Raw genomic sequence first — 24,246 nt, 5'->3', positions numbered from 1 at the left:
AGCAGTACCTTTAAACGCTGCTGCCTGGAGTGGATGTACAGAGGGTTCTGAATACTTTCTGCAGTTTCCACTCGTGTAAGCGCATAGTAAGGGCGCTATTGTGGGACTGGGACATGGAACTAGCTTGGGGTCCTCAGCTTTCCTTATTGTAATTTGTTTATTAAACATTAACCTCTAAAGTAGTGAGCGAGACAATTTTAATTAGACACATTACAAATAATTATCTGTATTACTTATTTTACAAAATTGGTTAACTTTAGTGTGTATTGTCCATAACAAACATTAACACCGTCACTGTAATTGCTTCAATGAAACTCTGTAGTTACGTCAATTACATTGCATATTTTTCTTTTTTTTTTAAATCACATAGTATATACATATTGCTCTCGAGGATTTCCCAATGCTGGACACAAAAAAAAGATGCAGCATGCATCACGGCTAGCACTGACCAATGACATCATTTCTGTGGTTTGTTATTGTTTTTAAAATCAAAGTATTTGTCACCTACTAAGACCCTGAGGTAATAGAAATTTTCAGGTAGCCAAAATGTCCCCCAACTCGCACCCTATCCATGCACCCATGTTCCTTGTATGTTGTGTAACTTCTGTTCCGTACATGCTAGAGGGACGCAAATACATTTGCGTCCAACGTTAACATGTCAGCTATCCAGCCATGCATAAATATCCTGTTAATTAGGCTTCTAGGCCTATGATGCCAACGTATTTACATGGTGCAGTTTCACGTTTTCGTCCACGTTTTCCTGGCCTAGTCGTGTTAGGCCCTTAAACGAGGCTGAGTTCTTTTCTCCCTCTGAATGCTGCCGTTAGGTATGCATCCCTGACCTCTGCCTTACTTCCTGCCTCAGACGAGCGGTGCCCGGCTCGGCCTGGTTCGCTTGCCAAGATGTTTTACCTACAAGTTATCTGTCCAGCCTCCTCGAAAACACATTCCAGTCTAGTGAAATAGGTAAACATATTCCCGGCTGCAGAGCAAAGGGCCCTGCCTTCCTGTCTCCATGCAAGTAATTTACTGCTCCCGTTACCATGGTAGGCCCATGGCCCCCGCACTCTCCATGAAGATCCGCATGCACGCACTCGCATTCAGTGTTGAACGGCCCCTGCCCGAGAGACCTTTTACTCCAGACACTACATCCTCAAAACATACGATATCAGATATGCTATAGGTACAGGTCGTTTTGACACCCGAGACATTAGTCTCCTCTACTCGTGCAAAAGTCAAAGTCCCCAGTTCTCCCCAGCTTCACGTCATGCTAGCTGCGCGCGCATATAGGCTATAGGTTTCTGCTGATTCTGCAACTTTCTCCATGCTTCCACCCACTTGTGACGTTTCATGTGACGATTCTCTGACATATCAAGTGCACGCCCATGTGTACGCCTTCTTACACGCCTCCTGTTACGCACATGTGTTCTTATCTCTTTTTACCTGTTACGCCTACTGTATTGGTTTCCATTGTACCGTTTTACTATATATAATGTGTACTGTTAATAAAAAGTTGAATGTCCCTTCCTGAACCTTAGAGGTGACGGAACATGATGTCCCATCCTCTAGGATTATTCAATTAAAGCCCGTATGACTCAGATTCCACGGACTCTGCCTCTCATTTGAATGAGCTGTCTTGTATTGATAATTATATGGAAAAATGATTAGGTAAAATTAATTTACCACATAATTTGGCACCCGAACAGGAACCCCCCCCTTCCCCACTCGCCGGAGATGTCCCGCAGGCCTTGACCCCTTCTACAGCTGCGACGGAACAAGTGCACTTCTGCGGGTTTTCCTGCTATTCTCCCTCGGGCCTACGGAGGAGACGGTGACTGCGGCCCAGCATCCAGACGAGGCGGTGAGGAATGCGGAGGATCCCGACCAGAGCCCCTAGTCGAGAGAGCAAAGTCCGAGGTGTCCAGAGGCCCACCTGTTCCGAAGCGCATGCGTAGGAGAATCGTCACCTGACGCAGTCCAGTCCAGTCCAGTTTCCGAGGCCTTCAGTTTCTGCTTCCCGGTGAGTACCGTTGTTGGGAACGCATCTAGACAGGTTCATTAATTTGTTCCCGGTCAAGACAGGTCTGGGTACACAGGCCTGGTCCGAACGCGTTCACTTAGGTGGATGCGGTATGACGTGTCTCTTTATGGGACCGGTATTGTCTGTACTGTTTTAGCAGTGCATCTAGTAATCCAGTGATTCAGTATTTTAGGGTTGCAACTCTAGTTTCAGTCTCGCTTTTATGTGTACTCTATGTATCAGGTACCATGTTTTTTTTGCATGTGTCTTAATGTTGTGGTATGAATGATTGTTTTGCTATTCATTACTGTGTTTTACTGTGTCCACGTTTAAAGTAATCCGACCATGCCGCTGTTTTCAAAGTTACGTCAGATAGGGACCAGGAACGGGATATTAGAAGAAGCAGTTCCAGTTCCGCCTAGGGACACTCCTGGACATTTTATGTATAATAAACATGGCTTAGATGCCATACTGTACCTAGATTTATGGGCAGACTACACTAAGGGTCTGGAAGAAAAGTATAGATGGCCTGTCTCAGGGACATGGGATGCTGATTGCATCATGAGAGTAGAAGCATTGTGGAAAAAGAAAGCCAGACAATCCCAGAAAGATGCCATAGAATTATGGCGTAAAGAAGCGCATAGACTAAATGAAAAGGAAATCAGGAAAGCAGAGAGAAGCAGAGAAGAATCCGAAAAAGCTAGAGAAAAAGAGTTACTAGAAGAAGGGAAGCAGAGTCAGACAAGAATCAATCCTCAGAGGAGGAAGAAACAGATAATCAATTAGAAAATCAAGAGACAATAGCGTACGTAGGTAGAGTGAAACTCCCTAAACAGTATTCTTTTGACAGATCCATTCGTCTGGAAAACAAGAAACGGTTCCTTTCTCGAATACCAGAACAATCTTCTCTTGAACATGTATTCCAAGACACTGATAAAATACTGAAAGAAAGAATAGGTTATCATGAACTTAGCACAATGCGTGAACAAGAATAGCACGGTCCGCAGTACAGTGGGCTGATAATAACAGCGTATATAAAGATGATTCAGTAGCGCAAACATTTTTGAGTCTTACTCCAACTGAACAACGTTTAGCTGGTATGTACATGATCCAGCATATCATTATGTTATATGAGAATCAGCATTCTGATCCAGGTCCCCTACACAATATATTAGATGAATTACTCCTGAATAGATGGAGAGGCCTAGATACCGATTTGATTAATGTGATTCTTGAACAACGTCATAAATACAGAACATTTTTGACTCCACATTTTGTTCCCGTTCCACCCCCAGTAAGCCATCCTTTTCACATAGACAGACAGAATCCCTTACGAGAAGTTCATCCCGTACAGACGACTCCGGGGGGTGCGCTTCAACGCGTATTTGTATACACGCCCTTAAGTAAAATGGAATTATTGGAAATGAAGAAAATAGTGCCTTGTCATGAATGAAATGTGATTTATTCACGCGCTACTATGCCCAGTGGGCGTCAAGGCGCCTAACTCAAAAAGAAATTAGCTGCGGCAAACAGAGACACGAGCTCACTGATAGGCTTTAGAGAAACACCAAGTTTTCAGAGCTTTCTTGAAAAGATCAAGTGAGGGCTGTAGTTTGATCTCCAAGGGAAGAGTGTTCCAAAGTTGAGGTGCAAGGATGGAGAAGGCCTTGCTCCCCCATCTTGCCATCCTAGCGCGTGGGACTACCAGTTGATTAAGCTCTAGCGAGCGAAGACATCTGGTAGGAACATACCTAGCGAGCAAAGAACCCAAGGCATCAGTCGGGCCTGCCCTCAGGGCGCTATAAGTAAGACAGAGAAGTTTAAAAGAGACTCTGAAAGGGATGGGCAACCAATGGAGACTCTTCCTTGCCGAGGTCGCAGAGGACATCCACGGCAGGGCCAGAACGAAGCGCGCCGCGGCATTTTGAACAACCTGCAGGCGTTGAAGAAGGCCCTTGTTGGCCCCGGCATAGAGTGAGTTGCAGTAATCCAGCCTTGAGCCAACAAGGGCGATCACAACCTGTTTTCGTGCCTGTGGGGAAAGATAATACGTGATTCTTTTCAGAATCCTGATGACACCCCAACAGGTGGCCACTGTCCTATTCACCTGCAGTTCCATGGAGAGCTGGGTGTCAAACATGACGCCTAGGTTCCTAGCAGATTGTGTTGGTGTGGGGCAGATGCCTAAAGATGAGGGCCACCACTCACCTGACCACATATCCTGGTCTTTGCCGAAGACCAGGACCTCCGTTTTGTCACCGTTCAACTTTAATGAGTTGAAAATCATCCAGTCTGCAACAAGTTGCATACAGGACTTGAAGTTGGACGCGGTGACATTCACGGAGTGAGTCAGGGACACCATAATCTGCGTATCGTCGGCATACGACACTACCTCCATCCCCTGAGATCTTACAAGTCTTGCAAGGGGGGCCACATAGATGTTGAACAGGGTCGGACTCAGTGCCGACCCCTGTGGCACCCCACATTGCAACGACTTGACAGGGGAGAGGTGATCCCCAAGCATCACTCGTTGCTCTCGCTGATGTAGAAAGGAGTTCAGGAGACTCAGGGCCGGTCCTGCTACCCCTGCCTCCCTTAACCTAGATGTTAAAGTACCGGGAGACAGGGTATCAAATGCTGCTGTAAGATCCAGCAGAACTAGTACGGTAGTCTGTCCCAGATCGACTTTCCGACGGATGTTATCTGCGACCTTCGTCAGAGCAGACTCAGTGCTATGTAGCTTTCTAAAGCCATGTTGGGACCCATCCAAGAATCCTGATACGTCCAGGAAGTTGGAAAGATGACAATTCAGATGGGCCTCCAACATCTTAGCAGGGGCCGGCAAAAGGGATATAGGCCTAAAGTTCTTCAGTAGACCAGGGTCAAGGGTGGGCTTTTTAAGGAGAGGTTTTACAATGGCCCTCTTCCATGCCACCGGGAAGATACCTTGCTCCAGAGCTCCATTCATAATTTCCAACATTGGAGGAAGAATAATGTCCCTACAGTCCTTTAGTATTCTCAATGGAACCGGGTCCAAAGGAGAAGCAGATTTTGTTTTGTCTAACAGGAGGTTGAGACCCTCCAATGAGAGCAAGGGAAATTGGTTCAAGACTTGGGGAGAAGTCGCATCCCAGGATTCCAGATGTTTAACTCGGGAGAGGTCTTCTTCACTAAGAGTGTCCCTCTGTGATTGAAGAGCCACATAGATGTCATCTATTTTTTTATAGAAGAAATCTGAGATGTTATTACATAGCTCCTGTGAAGCAGGAGCTATGTAATGATAAAGATCCAGCAGGGTTTCACCGTGAATTAAAAGACATGTTACTCATGGGAGATTACACATATCCCGATATTATGAAAATGTTAAAAGTACTGTTACCGGCAGGTATCTACGAGAAACTCAAAGAAAAAGAATGGGAGGTGGGAGATAAAAAGATTAACTGGACTGAATTAGAAGACGAAGAAACAAGACGTACCCCAGGTTTAGGTCTTGGGGACAAAACTAAAGCATTACCAGGATTATTAGTACAGGTTTTGCCGAGATTATTGACAACTAAAAAGGAAGACTGGGATGCAATCTCAGCCTGCAAACAGAAACAGGACGAAGACACTAGTGATTTTTATTCCAGATTTGAGAAATGTTTCGTTATTAACAGTGGCCTGAAAACAAGTAGTGAATCATATCCACATCTTTTTGTGACCAAATTAGTTGAGAATTCCTTACCCCAAGTCAAGAATAGAGTCCTGAAAGTCGAGAGCACATGGCAAGCAAATACACCTTCCCAAATGTTGCAAATGTTACAGTACCACCAGAACCGAATTAGAGAGGAACATGAACATGAACAGAGACGTATGAAAGACACGAAAATAAAAGTACTAGTAGCCCAGACTGTTCCAGCAGACGGTCAAAGAAAGGGTACAGCACCTCCAGGTCAGTCTGCAGCTCCCGTTAAAGGGAATTGCAATTATTGCAAACAGCCAGGTCACTATATTAATGAATGTTTGGTTTTGAAACACAATATTGCTTCAGGCAAAACGAAAGAAAGACCACGTCCGCCTAGAACAGAACACGTCCCACAGCATATCCCACAGAATACACAACAGCCACCACAGCAAGCTCAACAGACAGTAGCTGTACCCCAACCCCAACCTCAACCACAGCCTATTGCTGCCACTCAACATGTCACGCAACAAATGTACCAGTATGCACAGTCAGATTACCCCGATTACCAGCAGTACACATGAAACAGCCTAGAGAGGGAGGTTGGCTTGCCTCTTATTGAGGTTCCTGTAGATCAAGATGGTCCCTATGTACATAGTCAGGTATTAGGGATCCACACAGATCAGGGATGGATGACAAAGGGAAGAGCCACATGGTTCCTCCCCGACTCTATGGTTCAAGTTATCATTAACACAGCACATAGTCCTGCACACTTAGGAGAAAAAGCCATGTTAGACAGCATTCAAAACCTCTGGTTCAATAAACATTTACGAGCAGCAGCAAAACAGAAAGTGCGTACCTGCATGATCTGTTGTCAGTTCAATCCAGGCAAAGATGTTCCCGTGGAACAAGGTGGTTTCCACCCTCCCGATCATCCTTTTGAAGTCCTTCAGATGGATTATATCCAGATGGACCGATGTAGAGGATTTAAATATGTCCTTGTAGTTGTATGTGCCCTTTCCAGATGGACAGAAGCATATCCAGTCCCAGATTACACTGCCGCGACCACTGCTAAGCAGTTGGTTCGTGAATTTTTCCCGCGATACGGCTTGCCCCGTGTCGTTTACTCAGATAATGGACAGCCATTCTCGTCCGAGCTCATGAAACAGGTATCGCTCCTGTTAGGTTACCAGTGGAAGTTCCACTGTGTACGACATCTCGAAGCAGCTGGTTTGGTCGAAAGACACAACCAGACCCTGAAAACACGCTTAGCCAAAATATGTGCAGAAAAAGGTGTAGATTGGATCATAGCATTGCCAGTTGCACTCTTCTATAAGCGTATGGTAGCCCATTCTAGAACAGGATTGTCATCTTATGAAGTAGTTTTTGGGCGGCCTCCCAATATGTGGGGTACGCCTATGCCAAAAAAAATCACAGATGTTGACAGTGTTATGCTGACAGATTACTTGGCCTCCTTGATGTCTGCACTACAATCTTGTCGTTCACAGGTCGCGGCTGCCTTCCCAGACAACACCCAAGTGAAACCGCATGACGTTGTCCCCGGCGAGCACGTCCTCGTGAGGAACTTCAACAGGAAAAGTCAGCTGGAGCCGAGGTGGAAACAGCCTAAGTTGGTTTTGATGACGACGAGGACCGCGGTCAAGCTGGAAGGCAGGAAGGGGTGGTTGCATTCCAGCCACATAAAGAAGATTTATGGACTGTGTCCAGATACTGTGATTAAGGACTGCCCCCTCCCGGACATTGACTCTAAACTTCCCCTGATAGAGAAAACTCCCCAAGAGGAGTACCGTCTAAAGCTAAGGTCTAGTAAGTCAGACAGCGTTTAATTGTTTAAGTCCCCCTTGGGTGAAGCGGTTAGGCAGGTTTCTGACATGAATAAGATAGACCCCAGTAGTCAGAGAGGTAGGCGTATCAAAAAGAGAGAACAATACTGTAAAAACTTGCACAGCCGTTGTGTGATAACGTTAATTCTCATGTTTCTTCTGAGCATTTTGATAATATGTGCAAGCTTCTGATTACATGATTTCTTTCCTTTAAATTCACATGTACATGCTTCTTCTAATGATTCCGCAGAGCACACTTTCAGCGACCTGCCTCCGCACGAACTGTCCTATCGGTTAGCCATGTGCAACAATACATTCATCCGTATGTTACATCATTCTCACCAGACCAGCAATGCCACCAATTGCTGGGTATGTGGCCGACTCCCTCCCTACCAGGAGTATAAGGGAGCTCTGCCCCTCTTTCCTTATCGTTCACACATAATGGTTCGTGTGGTGCATGGTTTACTTTAATGTCTTCCCTAGATAGTAAGTCCAAGGTTTCCCAAGGTAATTGGATATGGGGGAACCTGAATACAGTCATGAATAGAATATGTTTCCCAGACCAAGAAGGTCTTCCCCCAAAGTACAGGGACCGATCTAGAAAATGAAGTGTATGGATTAGGTAATTTTACACTGAACCTCATGATCCTGAATGTGCAGTCTGAGACTAATTCGGACTTGCCGTCTATTTCAGTTTTGCCAGTAAAAGGTGAATTATGTGTTAGAAAGAATGGTTCAGTACATCTAGGACACAGTGATTGTAATACTGTGGTCGTATTCAGTGATAAAGGAAAGTCTACTTTCAAAGCCTCACGCCATTCTTATTTTATTTGTGGACATACAGCCTATGTTCATCTGCCCCCTGATTGGGATGGGACGTGTTATATTGCGTTCCTCCTGCCACCTGTTTTTCTAGCTCCGCCTGATTATCATAGGAATTCACGTCTTGTGAATATTAGACATAGAAGAGACCTACCTCCTGTTATTGATGATTCTGGTTCTACATGGGATTATGTTAAAGGATATTTCTGGTTCATAGGTCCTGTCCAGAACAGTAAGACAATACGCAGGTTAACGAGAACACCTGAAGTGGTAGTGAACGAAACTACTTTTGCTTTAGGTAACTTGACCGAAGAGCAATCTGCTATGAGAATTGTTGTTCTTCAAAATCGCCTTGTCCTTGACGTCATCCTGGCAGATAGGGGCGGGGCTTGTAGAGTCATCGGATCCAGTTGTTGCGTGTTTATTCCAAATAACGCGCCATCCGTGTATAAGGCTATTACTAGGCTCCACGAAACAGCTCACCTGATTCAACAGAATCCAGGCTCCTGGACTTGGTCCGGTTGGCTCTGGAGTGTGATATCCGCTTGGGGATGGAAATTGCTATCATCCCTAGGTATAATATTGGTCATAGTATTTAGTTGTTGTCTCTGTCTGCAATGTGGGCCAGCGATTTGCGGCTTGTGCGCCACAGCCTGTATTCCAGGTCCAAGTTCCCGTTCCCGAATGATAAAAGATGAACAAATGATGTTGTATGAACAGATAGATGGTCTTATGAATATAGATATATCTTGAAGGGTGAAGTAGGGGCCAAGGAGGGAATGAGGTAATAGAAATTTTCAGGTAGCCAAAATGTCCCCCAACTCGCACCCTATCCATGCACCCATGTTCCTTGTATGTTGTGTAACTTCTGTTCCGTACATGCTAGAGGGACGTAAATACATTTGCGTCCAACGTTAACATGTCAGCTATCCAGCCATGCATAAATATCCTGTTAATTAGGCTTCTAGGCCTATGATGCCAACGTCTTTACATGGTGCACTTTCACGTTTTCGTCCACGTTTTCCTGGCCTAGTCGTGTTAGGCCCTTAAACGAGGCTCCGAGTTCTTTTCTCCCTCTGAATGCTGCCGTTAGGTATGCATCCCTGACCTCTGCCTTACTTCCTGCCTCAGACGAGCGGTGCCCGGCTCGGCCTGGTTCGCTTGCCAAGATGATGTTTTACCTACAAGTTATCTGTCCAGCCTCCTCGAAAACACATTCCAGTCTAGTGAAATAGGTAAACATATTCCCGGCTGCAGAGCAAAGGGCCCTGCCTTCCTGTCTCCATGCAAGTAATTTACTGCTCCCGTTACCATGGTAGGCCCATGGCCCCCGCACTCTCCATGAAGATCCGCATGCACGCGCTCGCATTCAGTGTTGAACGGCCCCTGCCCGAGAGACCTTTTACTCCAGACACTACATCCTCAAAACATACGATATCAGATATGCTATAGGTACAGGTCGTTTTGACACCCGAGACATTAGTCTCCTCAACTCGTGCAAAAGTCAAAGTCCCCAGTTCTCCCCAGCTTCACGTCATGCTAGCTGCGCGCGCATATAGGCTATAGGTTTCTGCTGATTCTGCAACTTTCTCCATGCTTCCACCCACTTGTGACGTTTCATGTGACGATTCTCTGACATATCAAGTGCACGCCCATGTGTACGCCTTCTTACACGCCTCCTGTTACGCACATGTGTTCTTATCATCTCTTTTTACCTGTTACGCCTACTGTATTGGTTTCCATTGTACCGTTTTACTATATATAATGTGTACTGTTAATAAAAAGTTGAATGTCCCTTCCTGAACCTTAGAGGTGACGGAACATGATGTCCCATCCTCTAGGATTATTCAATTAAAGCCCGTATGACTCAGATTGCACGGACTCTGCCTCTCATTTAAATGAGCTGTCTTGTATTGATAATTATATGGAAAAATGATTAGGTAAAATTAATTTACCACAACCCCCCCCCCACCCCACCCTATTAAAATTATTAAAATAAAATCAGAGGTCCAGGAGGAGGAAACTGTTGAAACGCCACGACATAGATGAATTAAATACAGAACAACCCCTGTCCTGTCCTCTCTCTACAGCAGACGCCTGCTCCCTGCCACTGGAATACATAATCTAGATCCAGTGGAGATGGCAACTAGTTGCTAAAATACAACAGAAACTAAAAGAACATATTTGTATTGAACAGAATTGTATCCTTTCAGTTGTGGCTCACACGAGAACACATTTGTGTACCGTGCTGCTTCAGAATTAAATAACTAACTTTCTTCCAGCTTGATACTTTCTCAGGGAGCAATCCATACGAGTAACATTATTACTAATGAGCGATAACAATTCCCCTGCTTCAATAGCTATTTTTAGATCATGCTGCTGATTATTGGAAGTGCAAATATCAACTACCGCAAAACTACAGAATTTATCAGACTTGGAGGATAAGAGACACATGTAACACTGTTAGGAAAGATTTCTGGATAAACTCCCATTTTTGCTCCTTAAGGTTCAACCGGTCAGGGTGAACCAGTGCTTTGCGAACTCCTAGTCAATCTGCACAAATGTACGGTGAGGGTAGCTTTTCGGAGCAAGAAAATAAAATCATTAAGGTACAAATGGTGATGACAACTTTGTACTACTGCTGTCCAACTATACATGCTTCTGCATCCCCTTCTGTAATACTGAAAGCGTTGGTGTGCCAACGCTGTCATGAAAGGGTGTTTCCTCATTTGCATGAGGACACGACCCCAAGCAAATGAGGAAATCTCTTTGCCTCTTCACCCCGCAAAGGTAGAGGCAAACAGGCACTTAGACGGTGCACTCAGAGTGCGCTACCAAAAGGTGGTGCATTATCAGTGCACTTAATAACTGTAAGAGCATGTCTGAGGGGTCCATGGAAAAGCGGTCCCATGGACCCCTCAGACATGCTCTTACAGGCGAGTGCAGTCACTCTCTGCATCTGCCTGCCAGGTGATCTCCAATTCCTCCTCCAAGTGCAGGTGGGTTGCCATTTGCACACAGAGGCTTTGAAGCAGCCACTCTATATTATTTTATTCGCTGCCTTGGGGGCAGAGCGAGTCTGCAGCTGCCCTAGGAGAAGGGCTTTCATTGTAATAGGGTGCACCAAGCGCACCAGTTTAAATAAGCGCCATAGTGCAAATAGGGACAGTGCACCCTTTCAATAATATGGCTCCTGATGTACTCTGTTGCAATCGTGACTCCTCCATTGGAGCAGAGGAGCGTCACCCCCCCAATCAAAATGCTACGAAGTTGAAAAACAATGAATAACCCTTTTCTTTTTCACAGTTCTCAACCGATTCCGAGCTTCATGGTGGGAAGGGGCCATTGCTGCCAATTGGCAACAGGGGAGGAGTGGTGCCCACTCCAGTTTAATGTGCGCATGTTACTTTGGCCAGCTGTCTTGAGACGGCCAGACTCATGTGCACTTTTAAGCTCTCTCGAAACTGAGTGGTCTTAGACAGGTGGGTGGAAAACAGGTACAGGTCCCCAGTGCCTGAAGTAGCATCGAGCCAACCCAGCCCAACCCAGCACTTCACCCATGCAGCTTTACATTATCAGCAGTATGAGAGCAGCGTCTGGAGTGGTTCACCAAGGAGGACCAGAGGAAGCAAGCCAGTGGGTTTAGTATTTGATTTTTACTTTTATGACCCACTGAAAGGAACTGTGAGAAACGCTCTGCTTTCGGCCTCATCTCCAGAGCGCTCAGTTGTGGTCCGTTATAAATATTGTTCATTACGAGCCAAGATGGAGACCATTGGCTCTGACCCTAAAGGCATCCTCAATGTCTCAGTGTCAGTCAGTGGGTCAAAAAGATTGATTTATCTGCCCTACCACTTATGCCAGTCACCAGCCACCACTGCTCTGTTGGGCAGTAGTACTCTATGTAGCTGGAAAAAGCGGTGCCATCCTGCCCTGTATGTGTCTCGCTAGACAATCCTGTGTTTCCCTACATTTAACTCAACAAACTGGAAATACCACGAAGAATCGCCATCAGTTTCCCTCTTTTCCATCATTAAAGTTGCACTCTGATTACTAGGGAACAAGGATGGAACCGTACCAGGATTGAACCCAGAGTGCCCGTATATGCATCCCTTGCAGGAAGCCTAATCCCGTGCAGGAAAAAAGAACTCTCAAATAAATAGTGACTGGCACCTATACAAAATGGGAACCACCAGAGAGCGGCACCAATAGATAACATTGACCAAGAGGCCAAAGGCATAGAAAATCTAAATCAATACATAGCAAATAGAATATATGAAGCGCCATTGCATTTTGGCACTGCCACAGCATTGGTAAAGGACTGTACTCTCCACCCCTGCCCTCCAGGTGGTATCCACCACAACTGCAACCTCCCCAAACACCGAGTGTTGCTCTCCCCCAGTTACACTTCCAAAAAATGATTCTGCACATATTTTTATTTTCTGGCCCAACTCGGATTGGCAAACCAAAACATGATGTGGCGGCATCATTTTGTAGCAGCATGCATGCTTGGTGTGTGCGCCTACAAAATTTAGTAACTGACCACGTCATACTTTTTTCTTTCTTATTTAGCCATACTGCAAAGCATCGGGGACGCTGGACACTATGGCTAAAAACAAGTGATAAAGTCAATAGGTTTCAAAGGCAAGACGGATTGGTAGGTCTTGTCTAGAGTAAGTTCATTTTACTTCTTCTGTCCAGAGTAACTGTTGTAAAGTAAATAGTCTGACTCCAAATCCAACATAAGGGTGAACCTGTACCTGTTAACATGAAGATAGATGGACTCAGTGCGTAAATACTTCCGCATACTTTCCACACCAAGATTTCCCTTGCCTAAATTCACATATATAAACTAAAACCTATTCCCACAACCTCATTAACACCGAGCCAGTTAATCGTAGTTCCTTTAAGTTATTTAAGTCATCTTAATACAATCTGTAGGTTGTTTTTTTTGTGTTAATTATTGCATCTCTCACGTCTTAGCCTGCACTTCTTGTTAAGCAAAAGCCTCTAAAACCTTAGATCTTTAACCCCTTGCGTGCGGGACGTATTCCCCGCCTGTGCTGACTCCGCCTTGCGCGGGCGGAGTCATGACGGAACAGTTCCGTCATCAGCACAGCTCAACCGATGCTGATGACGGAACCGTTCCGTCATCAGCATGGAAGGGGTTAACTACAATATTTTCTCTCTGAAGCAGTGGTCTTTTTAACACCACGCCGCTGTAACAAAATCTAAATATGTGGGACTCCCCCGTCATAAGATTTCACGAATATTCTATTAAACTGACAATGTTTAAATATGTCTAGACCTGTTTAAAACATGCAGTTATGTTACCGTTTTAAAAACACAATCAAATGCATGATCGCCAAACATACTATTCTGGTCAGGCAGGCCTCACTAGCATATAAAAGTATCCACAGTGTGATTGCTAGGAATGGGAGAGGAACTTTGCACAATATTTGGAGTCCCGTCCCTTATGACACCTTCTCCCACCCAGGATATTTATTTATTTAATTTATTTTTTGCATTTATACAGCGCGCTGTTACCCGAAGGTGTCCTGGCGCTAGATGAATCCTCCTAAAGGATCAGGCCAGGATCACGTTAGTGTGAGAACAGCCAGGTTTTAATGCCTCTCCTGAAGGCCATCAGGTCCGTCATGGTCCTCAAGGCGAGGGGCAAGGCATTCCAGGCCTTCGTTGCCCCCAAAACAAAGCTCCTGCCTCCCCACCATGCCTTCTTTATACGAGGAACTTTGACCAAGCGCAGCCCAGCTGACCTGAAGTGTCTGGGAGGAAGATACCATTAATAGTACTGCTTCAAAGGAGGTTAGGGATGGCCAGATACAAAGTGGCTTACTGTCTTTTTTTACGCTGAAAACAAAGAACAGTTATCAGCATAACGCTGCTTTTGACCAGAGCGTGAACCCCGCCCCCGCTGGGATCACTTGAGTACAGCCTAGGAGGGACCGCCCCCGGTTAGAAAACTCCTGCTCTAAAGGGAAAAAAACTTGGGATTCCTGATGTTTGAATTGCGCAGTCATTGGGTGCAATCACGTGCTACCCCACGAGCATCGTGAGACAGTGGCTGGCTGTGGGGGGAGGGGAGGTGAGGACTACGAGCTCTGGGTATGGGGCACTAGAGAGGGTCAATTTGATCTCATGGACCAGATATAGGCAGTTGAGCAGCTAAACTAAGCCAGAGTCAGGCTAGAAAAAAGAGCGGGCAGGGGGGCAACCCTAGATGCGGGACAAAGAGTACAGCCGGAAAACCACTCATTACTTTAAAGAAAATATTTACTACCGAAAGAAAATGAGTCTAGATTTTGGTATAGCTTGTACAACTCATGATTTGATTTGCATTCCACAAACTTTATGTCCAATCCTTTCTACCTCGAGGTTGCGTAATAGTATTCCTACATTGCTGGCAAAGTGAGTTTTTGCCTTCTATGAAATGGAGGATGTACACCACCTGGAAAGCAGGGAGGCCAAGCCACAGAAACAAGAGTAGTGCTGTCAAATAAAAAAAACACTAATTGCAGAAACACCAGCTACTCTTGTCAAACTCCAGGTATGTGATATGACTGCAGAACCAATAAGGGGGAGCAGATGCCCTCAAGAGCATACAACGCACATTATGGTACAATTTATAGAATGCGAGCCCCAAGCTGCATGTGTGCTGTTCAATGTCCCAACCGTAGTCAAGCCCCCTCCTGGTACAGGGGTCACCTGAGGAAACTGACCTACCTTGCCATTTCAGGTAGTGTCCTCCTGATGCACTTCAGTGTCTTTTTCATCAAAGAAGAGTTCTGCAGAAGAAAGAAAGGTCGAATGATCCGCCTCACCCGGACACCCTGCAGAGATGGAAAGAAGACCAATCATGAACAGCACTAGAAGGCACAACAAATAAAAACAAACAGAAGCAGCACATGTAAAGGGGGAAAAAGCAGTGGTGCTGATGGCTTTTGAAAAACATTCAACAAAATGTACACTTGACTTTTAGAGTCCGGTTATTAAAGGCGACACCAGAAGGGGAGAGAATTTGAACCTTTTTAGAGACATAATGTAAAATAGAGAGGGCTCCCTTCACGAGCTAAGAGTTGAGGCTCTTTCCATTGGTATGCACGAGAGAGAGAAGTCCCAGACAGGTCACCAGTGTGAAGGGATGTGTGTCATAGCACCACTCTGGGCCAGGCTAAATCCGAGACATCTCATGAATCAAACCCCTGAACAAGCCGGGGTGCAGAAGACCCTGGCCTATTTAGGTCTAGCCTCTCAATGCGCATGCACATTGAGTGGAGCGAGACTATAGGCGCTTAAACAAGGTTTAACTAGACTGGCGATTTGATGCTGTGCCCGTGCGCTTTTAGGTCAATGCGCTTGCGCATTGACCTAAAATGCGCGTGCACATCATCAAATCGCCATCTGTTCCCCAGCAGCTCTTCCCGCTCCGCCCCACAAGCTTCCCCCAGCGTGCGCTCTGCCTCAGCCGCACTCCTCCCACACCTTTGAAGTGAAGCTTAGCTTCACTTCAAAGGCACCTGCTGCTTCACACCCTCATCGCCGCTCTCCTCGCTCCGCCCCCTGCTGCGGCCGTGTCGCATTTCTCCTCCCCCCTCCCCACAGCAATGCCCTCCGTCTTGTTTTAAGAGCCTGGAACTCTCTTCTCGTGCAGTGCAGGCAGGGTCTAGGGATACTCTTCCCAGGGAATACAGTGCATTCCAAGAATCAAGGTATCCTTAGTCACCAGTAACGGAGTCCGCCCCATCCTACCAGCATTAAGACACACCCAGCTCTGTGCAATGACTAAGTGCAGACGACTCATCCCAGACAGACAGACAGACAGACAGACAGACAGACAGATAGATAGATATCCATATCCAGAGCCTGGCAGCCATTACAGATACACTTCAGATTACTGTTAACACCAGCACTGGTGTACGGAAACGAATAGACGTACATTGTGACTGTAAAGGGACAATGTAGTGCTTTATGCCTGGTTGTGCATTGTTCTCAAATCTCTAGAGTGACAGATTTGTTTGTGAGACAAAGATAAAGTGATTGCTCAGGGTCACACGGTGCTAGTGGCTGCTCAGGGTCACACAGTGCTTGCTCAGGGTCACACGGTGCTAGTGACTGCTCAGGGTCACACGGTGGTAGTGACTGCTCAGGGTCACACAGCGCTAGTGACTGCTCAGGGTCACACAGCGCTAGTGACTGCTCAGGGTCACACAGCGCTAGTGATTGCTCAGGGTCACACGGTGCTGCGTAGTCAAGTGTGAACAAATATATTTGAACCAAAATCTCCCGCTTCCACTGCCGACAGGCTCGCCTCCACCAACCAGTCCAATCCGTGAAGCACCTTCAGGAGCTGGAACATGAACAGAAATCTTTCCAAAATGAAGGCTACTGGCTCAAACCCCCAATTTACAAACCTCTCCATGTCTCCGACAGACCGTCTCCACAGCCTCCAACCAACCTAAAAGTGAATACACCCCAGTATCCCTTCTGTTCACTGCCCAGCCCCGTGCCCGTGCTGATAACATTAACAAGCAACCAGCTATTACAATACCCGCTTGTGCATTTACTGTGCTTGTCGCATACACTCGTCTAGGTAAACAACTCCAGGAAGCCGATCCGGTTTACTGCTCACATTTAATGTACGTGCCGCGTGATCCCAAATCTGGGGCTGTGGGATCGTGCCATGGATTCCAGATGCACTTAGAGTCGATTCGATACATACTCTGAGCTACGTGAGAAGAGATGTAATCTCGGCTTCCCTCTACACTAAACTGTGATTCTGGGCAATTCACTTCCTACCCATGCACCCTTATCTTGCAAAAGCAGCACCGTTCAACAGACCCGAGTCAGACAGGAAATTCCCGAGTTTCAAAGCAAACCGTGGCTTTATTTATGCTCTCTCCCGCCTAAAATTAACTGTTTTAATAGGAGTCAGTGGGGAAATATATACCCCTATTTTTCTCGGCGCAGCTCTTACATCACTGGAAGGTTCCAGATGGAGGCGGACTGAACAGGGACACGATTCCACTCTTCCGTACCGTCCCTCTACCCACTGGGTCGCAATTACCTGCTTGCCCCAATACTTTATCACCTTCAGTGTTATCTGGGGCGAAGGTGAGTGCCACGGCGCGGTTTTCTCCGATATACCTGCTTTCGCGCATGCAGTCTGCTGACCTGGAGACAACTTGCTCGCCCAGTTCTGGCTGCTGCCTCGCTGGCCGTCTAATCAGAGGTACTCCGCTGTGATCCCGTCTTCTGTGACCTGAGAGTCCTTTTCAGGTATGGGGGATGCTGGAGTGAAGCCCAGATTATCACCACTGATGCCCCTGAGGTCCGGAGCCTCTGCACGTCTCTTCTCCCTGCCTCTTGCCTTTGACTCTGGAACTGCGTACCCTCCATTGACTTCTTTCTCTTATGCACTTAATTCTTACTCCCCGGTTAGCATCGTGGACTTTTGTCCCTCTGACTTTTGGCCCGCCAGCCAATGTGTAGCTGACCATCGTATATCTCCCGGACCTGGACCCACCATCTTGCTGTACTTATGTCCCGCCCCCCACCCCCCCTTCCCTCCGTTCTCACCCCGACGCTCCTCAGACGTATTTCCCCTTCCTTCTGATCTGCCTTACCCCTCCTCCCTCCTATCCCCGCACCTGCTTTCATAACACCACTTTTGTTCCCTTCTACCTTCTCTCCCCCCCTTTGAATTTTCCCACTATCCTTGTTAACGTCTTGCAACTCTGTCTCTAAATTACTGTACCCGGACCTTATGTTTTTTGCTATGTTTTTCTTTTCTCTTGAGTTGAACGTCTTTCTCTTTTTTCCTGTTCTACATTTACCCCCTCCCACCTCAGGTTCCCTCCCCCACCTATCCTTCTAGTCTTATTCTTATCCCCCGTTCTCCCTCTCTGCCGCCGATGATTTGGCATTCACTTCGAAATTTTTGTGTAAAATGTCTAAATGATTATTGTAGTTACTTCTGTTGTTCCCGATGTAAAGCGCTCTGATACCTCCGGGTCCAGCCTGGGCTATATAAAACTCAGTAAATAAAATAAAATAAAAAATAAATGTCATCTCAGGCTTTTGAGGAAGCTTGGTGTTTACTCTTCTTTCTGCGACTTCAAAGTGAGAGCGTCAATATCAAGTTGATAATACTTCGCCTAACCTAAAATTGCAGGGCAGCCACGTCCACCAATCATAACTTAGAAACATGATAGATCTCTAAAAATCATTCAGACCTCTCTGAACAGCCAGTCGCAACCTTTCAAGTCACACTCAAATCAGTCTATAACATAGCTGCCCGAACCATGGAACAAGCTACCGACCCAGATTAAAGCAAGTCTTACCTTCATGTCTTTCAGAAGAGTATTCAGCAAATTCCTCTTCCCAATGCACAAATCTCATTAAGCAGTACAAGCTGCCATGATTGAGCTTACCTTGACTTTGCCCCGGGGAAACCTTTGTGAAGCGAGAAATCCTGTATGCAGCTTGGCTGCCCAAGCTTACTTTTGCCAAACGTCTGTACCAGCCGGATCACCACAGGACCGCTCCCGCCTCCCGCTGGTTTTGGGAGACGGCCGCAGAGTGGAGAGCGGGGGCCGGGGAACTACATCCCCCAACAGGCCCTGTGACAGCACCACCATCAAGAAGCGCCAGGAGGCGCATAAAAGTCGCGCTCACCCTCCCTCGCGGGACGCCGGGCGAAGCCCTGGCCAAGGGCGGGCCCGTTTCAGCCCGTTCCAGACTGATCCAGGCTGGGCTGGGCCTACTCCCTTGGTTTTTATCTGCCAGACGTGCTATTCTCCAGTTAAAGGTATTCTCCTTTGCCATTATGATCTTTGGAATTAGCCCCTGAAGTCTGTAACCCTACTATAATGTCTACGACAAGGGGATCTAGAAGTAAGACTGCCCTCAGAACTGCACTGATTACAGGTCCTATTGATAAGTTTATATCCACCACTACTGAGGCTATTAACCAAAATATTTCCCTCTTAGAACGCAGGGTATCCCAGGACCTTGCGATCGCTAGGAGATCTTCATTGGGCCTTATAGCAGCAGCTCTAACCCCGCTCCCAACAGCTGCTCCTATTCCGATTTTAATTCAGTCTGGAACGGCAGCAGCACAAGTACACTCTATCCCTAATGGTGTTGATTTGTCGGCCACGAACCTGTCACTGGAACTGGATACGACAGGGAACCTTTAGATCACCCCGGACCTTGAGCAGATTATGGCTGAAGATTCTGCACAAGTAACTCGGCTCAAGGGGGCGAGAGAAGGTGCCGTACCCAAGCAGCCAGTACCGACAAATAAAGGGACTAACGTCAATCAACACTCTGAAACCAAGAAAAAGAAAGGTTCAACAATAGCTTCAACTACGAATGTTACCTCCAGTACCAATTCTGTATCATCTGTTTTACCTAACTTATATTGTCCCACTTTAGCTAACGTTCAGGAGAGTGGTCCTTGTGAGACGGATTGTGATTTTTCCCAGCTTTTTGAAAGATTTAGGGACCTACTTAAACATCACCTCCAGCCGCTGGAACGGAGTATTATGGCAATCGAAAAACAGCTTGCCATACTTCTTGTTAAAACACCCAGCCAGCCCAGGGCAGGAATTGTCAAACCTGGGGGGGTATCCTCAGCGGTCTGTCCGGGGGTTCCCCCAGCTAACACCGATAGACCGTCTGTTACGTTTAACGTACAACCCAAAACAAACAAGTCCACAACTCCCAAATCACCTGCTCTAAATACTTGTGTAAATTGCACAAAATCCAAGCCCAAAGTCAAATCCTTACCCCAGACATCTTCATCCAGTCAGCAAATCCCCTCTGCTCATACCCCTCTAGTTACGCCAACTGACGCCAATCATATTACGACCAATGCGTCCTCACAGCAATCGAACAGTAAACCTCTGGTTCCCCCTAAAACTCATTCCCATGAAGGTAAGAGGGGGCCCAGATCTAAACATCCAGTTCATCTGGCTCCCGAGGCATCTCCATTTACCGTAATCTTAACAGGAGTACCTGAACTCACAGCAGGAACAGATGAACCTCACTGGTCCCTCCGGAATAAAATCCTCCAGTGGCTCAGTATTAAAAGGCCACTGAAGCCTCCCAACACCAGCAGAATATCATCTGTACGTAGGGTACCATGGGTGGGGAAGAGCCCCAAGTGTATTCAGGGGGATTGCGTCATCGTTACATGCGAGGATGCATCTACTGTGAACCATATTTGTTCATGGCCAGATCTGGAGAAGAAAGGGGCCATCGACACGCATCGACTCTGCTTTTTCTACCCCCCCACATTTAACTATCACTACCCAATTCCACCGCAAAACTGGGCCATGACCCAAGAACATCCATGGAATTATGGAGACCCATGGCGAACCCAACAGAACAGGGGCAGGGAATGGGTACCTCGCCGTTGGTATCCCAACAAAAGTCATTTTGTAGACAGCGGGTGGCAAGGTATTCAGACAACCAACAGATTTGACTGTCTGGAGATGGTTGACTGACATTATGTCCCACCACCATCAAATCAGCCAGACAATAGGCAGTCAGGATCTGGCTTAAGTGTGCAATCGGTCCTTGCCAGTACACAAGCAGTCCCTACTGCGGCACCCGCATCTCTTAGCGGACATGCGGTTTCACAGAAGGTCTCTGCATCGGAAGGTACCTCCATCCAATCCCTCCCTCCCAGTTACCTTTCCACCAATACTCAGTCCCCCACTAGGAGGTCAGTAATTGGGCACCCCAGGATAATAGTCCAGGCAACTAAGTCTGCCGATCTTACCCTGATCTCCTGGAATATTGCAGGAATTGCAGGGAAATTAAACACCCCTTTTTGGCCCAGGTTTATAGGAGAAGGATTTGATATAGTCCTCCTCCAAGAGACCTGGAGCCAGGAGCATATAAACATAGAAGGCTATTCTTCTTATTGTCTCAATGCCACTAAAGCCAGCTCAGGCAGGGCTAAGGGGGGCCTTTTGATACTCCTATCCAATAGATTCAGTAATTACAAAGTTAGAAGCAGTACGACTGTGGGAGTTCATAGCCAGGTATTGAGGATTGAATGTGGTAAGGGAAACTATCTGGTCCTTGTTAATTTTTATAATAACATCTTTGATGTCACCAGAGGAAATATTTTGTTCCCTTTGGAAAAAGAAATTGCAAAGGTCCTGGGCATTTCAAATAAGAGGACGGACATCCTATGGGCTGGGGATTTTAACCTGCAGCCATGCCACCTATCAAAAGGGAATCCATGTGGTTTTGGAATGGAGCTGGATAACCTTAGTGGGGGTGTGGGCAAGAGCGAGGATTTTCCCCATTTTCCACATTGCCACTATGGCTCCATTTTAAATAAACTGTTATTTAAACTTGATCTATACCTGTTAAACTGTAACAAAAACAATCTATATGCCATCTGCCCCACTTTCACAGGGAGAGAAGCTGGGACATTTATTGATCACATCCTGTTCTCTAGCAACGGTGACTACTTAAACCTGCATGTCAGAGAAGAAAGTCTTAGTGACCACAATAGCATTTGTGTCACCCTTCCCGGAAGGGGTGCCAACTAGGGACTGGAGAAACCTGTACCACTGATATAGTTCCAAGCAGACCAAATGGCCCGAGGATCAAATGGACAGGGGCCAATTCTGCGGCCAAACAAAGGGAGGTCATAGTTAGCTGTAAAGCTGAGATCAGTTATTGCTTAAAAGATGTTATTAATCCTGATCTCTTGTTATTACAATTTATCAATATCAATATTGTTATTGAGGGTATTTTCAGCAGGAAATCATCAACTAATAAAACTGTAAAACTGGGATGGTTTGACAATTCCTGTACAGTAGCCTTACGGGAATTGAAGCTTGCCTTAGGGTCTAAACCCTGAGATAGCAACAGAATTAAACAAACAAGGGCCAACTACAAAATGGCTATTTTTAATAGGAAAAAGGTCTTACAGAGAGAAGCATGGGACAGGCTGAATGAAGCAGTTGAGACTAAAAATAGCAAACTCTACTGGGAAATAGTCAATAGCCCATTTTTAAATACTGAAGGCATTCCGGAAATTACTTCTCATGTTGCATGCGAGGAGTGGATTATCCACTTTACCAATATCTTTAATCCAGAAGGGATACCATTAACCTTACCTCCCGCTGAATCGTCCACATGGACACCTATACCCTTGGGGATAACCCTGGAAGAGGGACATGAAGGACTTGCTAACAGTAAGGGGGGGGAAGGCCCCGGGCCCCGATGGGGTCCCTATTGATTTATTAAAAGCTGAACCTAACCTGTGGGCCCCCATTCTGGTGAGGACTTTCAACTGTGTAGCTGAAGGTAATATTCCCCCTTCCTGGGGCCAATCGGTTATCATCCCCTTATTTAAAAAAGGTAGCAAATCCGAGGCCTCCAATTATCGACCCATTTCTTTATTGGACGCCTCAGTAAAGGTCATGAGCAGAATTCTGCTCAAAAGACTAGAAACTTGGGCTGAAGATATGAACATTTTAACTAAAGTGCAATATGGTTTTAGGAAAGGCATGGACACACTTGAGCAATGTGTAAATTTGGATCTTTTAATTAACAAATACACAGTAGCTATAAAGGGCAACCTTTTCTTATGTTTTGCTGACTTGAGCAGCGCGTTTGATTTAGTTGATCACGGTATTCTTTGGCAGGTTTTACTGGAGTCAGGGGCACCGAAAGAAATAGTTCACTTTTTGGCAAGGCTCTACGAGAAACTTTCTTGTAAAGTCCGATATGGTACCCTAGGCGAATGTACACCGTTTTTTAAAGTTTCAAGGGGCATCCGCCAGGGATGCGTGTTAGCCCCTCTTTTATTTTCCCCGTTTATCAATTGTATTGACCGCACTTTGGCCGCTATACCAGTCAAGTCAAGTCATAAAATTTATATAGCGCACTACATACCCAGAGGGTCTCAAGGCGCTTAGGGAGGGGAGGAGGATTACTTGTCAAATATCCACGTTTTAAGTTGCTTTCTGAATGCTAGGTGGTTCTGGGTAAGGCGAAGGTAAGTGGGAAGTGAGTTCCATGTTTTAGCTGCCAGGTATGAGAAGGATCTACCTCCCATGGTGGTCTTGTTGATGCGAGGTACAGTGGCGAGGGCTTGGCTGGAAGATCGTAGTTGGCGGGAGGGGGTGTAGAAGGACAGTCGTGAGTTGAGGCATTCTGGTCCGATTTCGTAGAGTGCTTTGTGTGCGTGGGTTAGGAGACGGAAAGTAATCCTCTTATTGACGGGTAGCCAGTGGAGGTTTTTCAAGTGACCAGAGATGTGTTCGTTACGCGGGATGTCTAATATGATCCTGGCTGAGGCGTTTTGGATTCGTTGGAGTTTTTTCTGGAGTTTAGCGGTAGTACCTGCGTAGAGGGTGTTTCCGTAGTCCAGTCGGCTCGTGACCAGAGCGTGGGTGACTACATTCCTGGTTTCGGTAGGGATCCAGCGAAATGTTTTTTTGAGCATGCGAAGAATATTGAAGCAGGATGAGGCGACGGCGCTGACTTATCTGTTCATTGAAAGTGAAGAATCCAGGATAACGCCCAGGTTCCGTGCGTGGTCTGTCGGGATGGGTGCTTTTCCAAGGGCTTCCGGCCACCAAGAGTCGTCCCAAGCAGAGGGGGATGTACCTAAGATGAGGACTTCTGTTTTATCTGAGTTCAGTTTCATACGGCTGTGTTTCATCCATTCGGCAACTTCTTTCATTCCTTCGTGTAGGTTAGTTTTGGCGGTGCTAGGGTCATTGGTGAGTGAAAGGATCAGTTAAGTGTCATCCGCGTAGGAGATGATGTTGAGGTTGTGTTGGCGGGCGATGGCCGCGAGGGGGCTCATGTATACGTTGAAGAGGGTGGGACTGAGTGAGGAT

General features: G+C 46.4%; 1 protein-coding gene across 1 annotated transcript in view; it reads right to left on the bottom strand.

Moving 5' to 3' along the window:
- Nucleotides 1–24,246, bottom strand: part of TPCN2 (two pore segment channel 2) — a 236,195-nt gene that overhangs the window by 98,809 nt on the left and 113,140 nt on the right. Inside the window, exon 6 of the mRNA XM_086959528.1 lies at nucleotides 15,092–15,198. Within this exon, the coding sequence (XP_086815654.1) occupies nucleotides 15,092–15,198 (107 nt within the window). The remainder of the gene's footprint in view (nucleotides 1–15,091; nucleotides 15,199–24,246) is intronic.

Source organism: Lissotriton vulgaris, chromosome 2_2 (assembly GCF_964263255.1).
Source record: "Lissotriton vulgaris chromosome 2_2, aLisVul1.2, whole genome shotgun sequence".
In the NCBI taxonomy this organism is placed as follows: domain Eukaryota; kingdom Metazoa; phylum Chordata; class Amphibia; order Caudata; family Salamandridae; genus Lissotriton; species Lissotriton vulgaris.
Note: the sequence above shows the minus strand (reverse complement) of the source record. Positions and strands in the feature narration are given on the sequence as shown.